The sequence below is a fragment of the Echinops telfairi genome, unplaced genomic scaffold (genome assembly GCF_000313985.2).
Source record: "Echinops telfairi isolate 266 unplaced genomic scaffold, ASM31398v2 ScPeMD7_3533;HRSCAF=4204_0, whole genome shotgun sequence".
Taxonomy (NCBI): Eukaryota; Metazoa; Chordata; class Mammalia; order Afrosoricida; family Tenrecidae; genus Echinops; species Echinops telfairi.
Window position 1 is genome coordinate 92,269,867 of NW_022107431.1, and position 7,952 is coordinate 92,277,818.

Below are 7,952 nucleotides of genomic sequence, written 5' to 3' on the forward strand. Positions count from 1 at the left end.
TGCTTGATAAAGTAGTGAGTTGGCAAAATAGAAGATCCTCAATGAAATGGTTTGAAACAGTAATGAAGTCAAACATGGCAGTGATTGTGGGGATGGTGCCGGACTGGATTTTGATCTGTACAGTTACACATAGCGTCACTCTGAGTAAGAACTGACGGGACAGCACCAAGGAACAACAGCAGCATGAGTTACTAGATTGTTTTAATATAACAAACTCGGCTTGCAGCCAAAATACCGAGTTCAAGTTTTGACTTGTCTGTTTGGTAGCTTCATGAGCTAGAGCAAGTCACCTGTCCTCTTTCCCTTCGTTGCCACCATCTGCCTTCTCTAACTTATAAGGATATTTTGAAGTACCTTTGTAAACGGAAGGTGCTTATTATTTCAATCAACTTAGTAATTCGACCCATCAGCAAACGACTAGGTTTGTAAAAAATCTGTGCATCATTCTGTCTTTAGATTTAAGAAAAATTATCTCTGTATGTGAATTATGCAGAGAAACTGAATGTATTTCTAGTATTTAGTGAGGGCAGAATAAAAAGTAAAGTTCAGTGTATGCTCTAGAGACTACGTTAAAATTATATATTCCTTTTAAGAAAAGCTGAATGACATTTAAATGACATTTTTCTATTCTACAGAAACCCAAGGCAAATACCAAAGTAATTTGTAAGCGTTGTAAGGTAATCTTGGGAGAGACCATGTCATCAGGTAAGAATTTCATAACAAAAAGCCAAATTGATTGTCTAATTATTAAGGAAAGGGAAAAAGTAGCCAAAAAAGACAAAAAACAATAGAAAAAGATTTTCAGTAGTTAGATGATTAATGTAAATTATATAATAGCTGCATTTCAAAATATAAACCAACTAACCAATATTATCCAATATACCAAAACATTGTATAGTCTGGCCTTTATAAGTGCATAGAATTGACTGTGAAGCAGTAAGCCGTTGAGTCATGTTGGATTTTTCATATTATTTGTGGGTATAAAGCAATAGCATAAAGTTTATAGTGGAATCTGTCTTAAAGAAGATTGGAACCTTTCTCATAGCACAACTCCTCAGTTGCAAAGTTGGTACCCAGAGCCTGAGGAGTTTCTTTTTCTGGCTGCCATCTGTCTCGGGCTGTTTCATGTAATATTTGGGGGTGGGGGCTGTGGGTATGGTGAGGAGATAGGTTGGAAAAGTTCTGTTGAAAGGGAAGAAACCTTCTGAATTTTGTACTTTGTTGTTTCTTTTATATTTTTAGGTGAAGTCTGTTTTATTGCTTTAAAACAGGATTTAAAGTATAATACTGAAAATCCTAATAATTAAGAAGCTTTACTGTTTAAACATGGAGGTTTAAAATGTCTAGAGAGCTGCAACATGCTGTTGGCTTTGTGGGTGATGAATAATTGCTTTTAATATGATTAATTAGGCAATGTAACTCAAGGAAAGGTAGATGGTGGTATATTTTGTTTGTTTTGCTAATAATCAAAAGTCTTACAAAATCTTGGCTTTGAGTAAACAGAAAATGAAGAGTAGTAAATGATGCCATACTCAGTGTCATTTTTGGATAATAAAAGCAAACCATTTAGTAAACAACTGAAAATGAAATTAAGGCATAATTTATTTAAATGATGAGTAAAGTGTCTGATTCCAGATCAACAAATTGAGGGCTCAGAACCTTTTGTGTTCATTTCTGTCTTGAGATCATGTAAGCATTGGGCTGCTAACTGCGAAGTCGGTAATACAATCCCACCAGTTTCTCTGTGAGGAGAAATGGGGCTGTCTGCTCCCAGAAAGATTTACTGCCCCAGAAACCTTCTAGGGTCACCATGTGGCAGAATTGACTTGAGGCCAATGGGTTTTGTTTTTTGATTGAGGTGAATTTATTTTTTATACTCTTTGTGAAACCTAATTAAAAACGACAGGGAATAAAAATAGTATACATCCGTGAAGAGAAGGAAATGGAAAGGACATGGCAAAGACTGAAAATTTTGAAATCCATAAAGGTAAGAAAGGCATAATATGTGGCAGGGTGGAGGAAGCTGGAGTGTAGATGTCTGCAGAAGGACATTTCAGTGCGTTACAAGGCAACATTCATGCAGGACGCTGTAACAGCTCCGAGGTCTGAGTTGCCAAGTTAACAGAGAAGGCAATCCCAGGTAGGCAACTGGAAGCAGGATGATTCATTCACAGTCTACATGTGGAGCTAGTAGAACACTAGCCCTCCTTTCCACTTGTACTTTGCTCGTACCCCCCAGGTGGAGACTAGAGGACCTTTTCTTGAAATAATTGAAGTGGACTGACTTAGGCTGGATCTTCAAGAGGAGTGAACCTAGTGAAGTATATCGTAGTTTCTCCTTAGCCTGTTGATCCAGGGGCTGGAGGAGCCTCAGTGGCCGAGTGGCATTCTTAACTTGTTCAATGCTATCAGTTTTGTTTATAGGTAATAATGTTCCTTCCTTTGAAACTAAGTCCTCTGAACCTGAAACACCCAAGACAATGGGATAGGAAGGGAAAAATGTATACTTGGACAACCAGTGAATGCTGCTACTTCCATTTCCATCCCCTGGTTCCTAGACCTGTGAATCCTTGGCTATGGGGAAATTACACCGTGGACTGGAGCATTGAAAGCTCTTGCAGAACATTGCTCCAACCTTGAAAAGTACTGCCGTGTACCTGGCACCATTGTTGCGTCTCTAGGAGGACATTTCATGGCTGTGGCAAGCCTTCTGTTCTGGGAGGGTGGGACCAATGAATTCCATGTACCATGAGTTCATTTCTGTACTTCATATGCTGTGAAGTAAATCCCTTGATCTGAGGCAATGCTGTGTGGGATACCTGATGATGGATAAGGCGTTCTGAAAATCCATGGATAGTAGATTGTGTGCTTGGAATCTATATTGAAGTTATGCCTATACTCCAGTGTTATGAATTGAATTATGCCCCCCCCAAAAGTATGCGTCCACTTGACTGGGCTATAATTCTCGGTATTATTTAGTTATCCTTCCCTTTTTGATCTGACATGCTTGTTCTATGTGCTAACCTCTTTGATGTTATTCCTTAAGTAAGATTAGTGGCAATTACATTAATGATGTAGGATACATTCTACAGGACTAGGGTGTATCTTCAGTTAATCTCTTTTGAGATTAAAAAGATTTAAAAATTGAACAGAGACAGGGAACACCTACCATTAAGAAAGAAGAGCTGGGAGCAGAGGGAGTCCTATGGATCCAGGGTTCTTGTGCTGAGAAACTCTTATACCCTGTGGAAGACTGAGGTACAGGACTTTCCCCCAGAGCTGACAGAGAAGCCTTTTCCTAGAACTAGCTCTGTGAATAGTGACTTCTAGTCTCCAAACTGAGAGAACACATTTCTGTTTGTTATGCCATCCACTTTTGGTTTTCCTCTTGTAGCATTAGATAATTAAGAAACCCAGTAAGTACAAAACACTGCCCTTCCATAATGGAATCAGTCCAGTGTAATCAGTCTGTCACCAGATAGCTGGCTCATCGCCCAGAGGAATGGTACCATATAAGGGACTCTTTCTGGTGTTTACTCTGAGCAGAATGAGCTCTCAGGGCCGCAGCCTGGTTGAGCTGCAGTTCTCCATTGCATAGTGTGCAGAACCATCTATAAGCCAGATACCAGATACAGATTTTCTCTTCCTCAGTCAACAGATTGTAAAGAACACACCATGAGGCCATAGAAGCAGCCTGGGAAGATAATGTATCAGGGCTGAGACCAGGGGTACGTGGACCACGTCCTTATAGAACTTACTTGTACCTTAAGGTCTTGCTTAAGCTTGGATATACCACTTCCATATAATCATAGAGTACTGTTATGCATATTCAACTTCATGGCTTGCTGGGTCAGATAACTGACATGGGCAACTCAGACTCTGGTAACTTTGGTGGCCCACGGTTAAGCTTTCAGTCTTTACTGAGACCTAGTAACAAGACAAAAGCAGTTTCTCAACAGTGAAGTAGTTGCCTGCAGACATTGGCAGGGCTTTGTTCTAAAATCCTAAATTTCTATGCTGTAGTTCACCAGTAAGGGCCTCAAAAGACTCTAAGCCAGTGATTCTCAACTTTTCTAATGCTGTGACCCTTTAATACAGCTCCTCATGTGGTGGTGACCCCACCAACTGTAAAATTATTTTCATCGCTATTTCATAACTATAATTTTGCTGTTGTTATGAATTGGGCAGCCCCTGTGAAAGGGTTGTTCGACCCCCCAAAGGGGTCACGACCCACAGGTTGTGAACCGCTACTCGCTATATATCTTATCAATGGTGGCACTTCAGCCACTATTGGATCAGCCAGGTCATGTGGCCCAAATAGCAGAAAAATGTCATTTGCCAGATCAATAGTTCCATATCAGATATCAGGAGATATACAAGTATCAATTTGCTCAAGTGAGATAGCCACATCTGGAAAAGTAACTGCAATTGGAGTCATGACTTAGTTAAGTCTATGATGATTCATTGTCATTCTCCAAGATCCATCTTTTTTTTGCACAGGAAAATGGGTGAGTTTAATGGGGATTTATTGGGAATCACCACCTTTTTATCTTTCAATCCTTGATGGTGGCAGTAATTCCTGCAATCCATCCAGGAATGCAGTATGGATTTAGTTCTCTATTTTACTAGGTAAGGGAGTTCTAATGGCTTCTATTTGGTCTTCCCTACCCTAATAGTACAGTCCACGTGTCAGGAATGCAGTGGGAGGTATTTGCTGAGTATATCTATTTCTGTTTTGCATTTTGGAATTGGGATAATCACTACAGAGTGAGCTTGGGGCTACATTGGACCCATTGTGAGAGGCCCCAGCTTTTCATTACTAACATGACTCACACACGCCTTGCTCTGCCTGGTGGGCCAAAGTCACATATTAGTTTTCTTGGGATTATTGTCAGCTCAGAACCAGTGTCTAGTAATCCCCCAAAGTCTAATGATTTCCTTATCTGCAGTGCATAGTCACTATCTGACTTCATAGATAGATATTTAGGGTAGCCTGAGAGAAAGATTAACAGTACAGATTTTTGGCATTACGGGGGTGTTTTTCTTCAAGGGGTCCTGGCCCCCTCCATTGAAGTGGTTATGAGTCTGTTATGGCTAAAGTTTAAGGGCTGTGACTACTCTCTATTCAGGTGAATTGAGTTAGATTGCCATTCACTTGACCCAGAATTCTTCTGCCTGTACAGATCAGATAAATGTTTAGTCAATTTCCCATCTATTTCACTCTGAAGGACACCATAATTAAATAACCAATGCCATATGAGTCAGTCTATTTTGATTACTGCTTTGACTGCTGCCCATTACAGTAGCAACACTCGCATTGTCTCTGGTGATGAAGTGTTGCACTTGCCACTACCCACTTAGGATCCAATGAGCCTCATTGTAGTTAGGTGTCTTAATTCAACTAGAGCAGTTCCCGCTCTCAACTCTTCTCAAATTATTCTCGTCACCATTATGTGAGAGGTGTGGTCTCCGACACTCTCTGGGGAGGTGTGTGGGTCCCACTCGATAAATCTACTCTAACATTTCCCTAAGGCTTTGGCTACCAGTCTGCAGCATAACAAGGCAGGTCTGGTGTTTCAACTTGATTTAGTACATATAGGTCATTGCTTAATCCGTGCTTTGGTGAGCCAAGTCAATAAATCATTAGATTCTTTTTTAACTTAGGGAGTTGAAACATTGAATGAAGAAACTGTGCTTAGCGGACTCATATCAATAAACTCAGACCGTTTCAATTTTATGCACCTAACACTATTACCCCACACCCTCAGTAACCATTTCTATACACATTTTCCAGGCTTTTGCTTGGGTATGGAAGAAAAATCAGACAGCTGTTTGGGAGTTTAATATTCTTCCTCCTGGGTTACACTTTGTTCTTTCAGTACTCGAGGCTTGCTGGGATTTAAGTCTAGTTAGAGACCTAGAAAGGAGCCTTCCTATAACTAGCATAGAGAGTTACACATTGGGCTGCTAGTCACAAGGTCAGAAGATTGAACCCACCAGCCACTCTGAGGGAGAACGAAGTGGCCTTTTGATCCCATGTGCCTACTGCCTCAGAAACTCACAGAGGCAATTCTCCTCTGTCCTTTAGAGGTTGCTGTGATTCAGAATGGACTAGCTGACAGTTCTATACGTCTAGAAGCAAAAATGGGTAGGTCCTGGGAACTTTCAGCAATGCCTTGTAAGGCATCTGTCTCAAGTGATGCCCCTGGCAATATCTCAGATGAAAGACACTCAGCTGGGTTAATTTCATCACGTATAGGTGTAAGGGATAATGGTTTTACTGGGGAGGGTAGTTTAGCAAACAAAGAATTTCTTTAGATGGGGAGGAGGACTGATGCTGTTGGTAGTAGTGATTCAACTGAATTTAGGGGACCGGTGTCCCTGGTTTGCTGGCTATCTGCCCATGTGTTCTATCCCAAATTTCAGGATTCTGTTTCTTCCCAATTAGTGCCCTCCCTTTAACTTAAGGTGCCATTTTAGGGTGGGAATTCAATAGGCTTATAATTCAATCACAGTTGATATCAATTCAGTTACTACAGGAAAAACAAGGATAAGTGAAAGAGTTTTGCTACAAAAAGTGTAAATACATTTATCAAACAAGGCTGTAAAAAATGTGAAGTTACTGTTTCTAGGCATATCCTCTAGGTAGGTATGTATACTTCTGAAGGTGGGGTTTCCATCGTCTCTAACACTTTTCTGAAGAATCCTGCTCTTATATCACATCAAAACAGCAGGTTTTATGTCCTTGAGAGATTCAAATTGTGTTCGTTTTCATTGTTGTTTGAGTTTTGAGAACAAAAAGAAGGGACAAGATCAGAGGCTGTAGGGGAGATGGGGTAGTTTCCCTGTGAAATTCTCATACCATAGCCCTTGCAAATGAGCGTTTGGTCATGAGGAGAAAAATCATCTCTCTGATCAGCTTTCCTGGCCTTTCTTACACCAATAATGGTTTCAAGTTTCTGGAAACTTGTTGCTAATAAACCCCATGATCATCTTGTGTCCCTTCAGAAAACATGTTAAGATTACCCTTTGGGATCGCCAAATACAGCACTATAACTTTGTGAGCTGATTTTTAAAAAAATGTTTTTAATTTAACTGGCCCGGTAAAGCTCTTCGGAAGCCATTGCTTTGCTTAGACCTCTTTGTTTCTTTTGAAGGCACCTTAAGGAAACTGACAAGTGTGTTACTGAGAAAACTTGACTGCTGTTATCCACTGATTGTAGAGATAGGTTTAAACGCATTTTTGTTAGGAATGAACCAATATATGTGTGAGCTGGCACCCCAGTAGCAATACTCGTTAACTTACCCTGGTCAAGTCTTCTTACAGGACATTTGAGCAACTCTCTGGTCTTTTATGCAGATTTGAGGTACGATTCTGAAGCCTTGGATTCACTTCTTTCTTTTACCATTTTCTGTAGTGCAAGCAGGATCAACCAATCAGCTTCCCTAAGCTTCTCAACCTTAACATAAATGCTGAAAGGTATTAGATACACAATCATCCAGAAACGCATTTATCAAAAATATTTCACTTAGAAATATTGTATGCATTTATATGGCCACCTTATACCATGGGTGGCCAAATTAGTATCATCGGTGTATTTAACTCTAGCCACACTTGAGAACCAATTCAGAAAATCCATCTTTAAGATTTTCTGTCTCTAGAACTGCCCTCATTACCACATGTCTTTAGCAGGTTCCCTAGAGAGGCAAATCCAGTGAAGCATGTGGACTCTCCACTACCATAAAGGGATTCTGACTAGACGAACCCTGTATTGAGCTTCTGAACTGTGAATATTTATAGAGGCAGACAGCCTCATTTTTCTTTTCTTTTTAATTTTTCCAATCTATGATTTCTTTCTTTTTTTTCCATCATTTTACTGGGGGCTCATACAACTCATCACAATCCATACATACATCCATTGTGTCAAGCACATTTGTACATTTGTTGCCAT

General features: G+C 40.1%; 1 protein-coding gene across 1 annotated transcript in view; it reads left to right on the forward strand.

Moving 5' to 3' along the window:
* Positions 1 to 7,952, forward strand: part of UBE3D (ubiquitin protein ligase E3D) — a 185,498-nt gene that overhangs the window by 31,998 nt on the left and 145,548 nt on the right. The window contains exon 5 of the mRNA XM_013003643.2: positions 636 to 705. Coding sequence (XP_012859097.2) covers positions 636 to 705 — 70 coding nt within the window. The remainder of the gene's footprint in view (positions 1 to 635; positions 706 to 7,952) is intronic.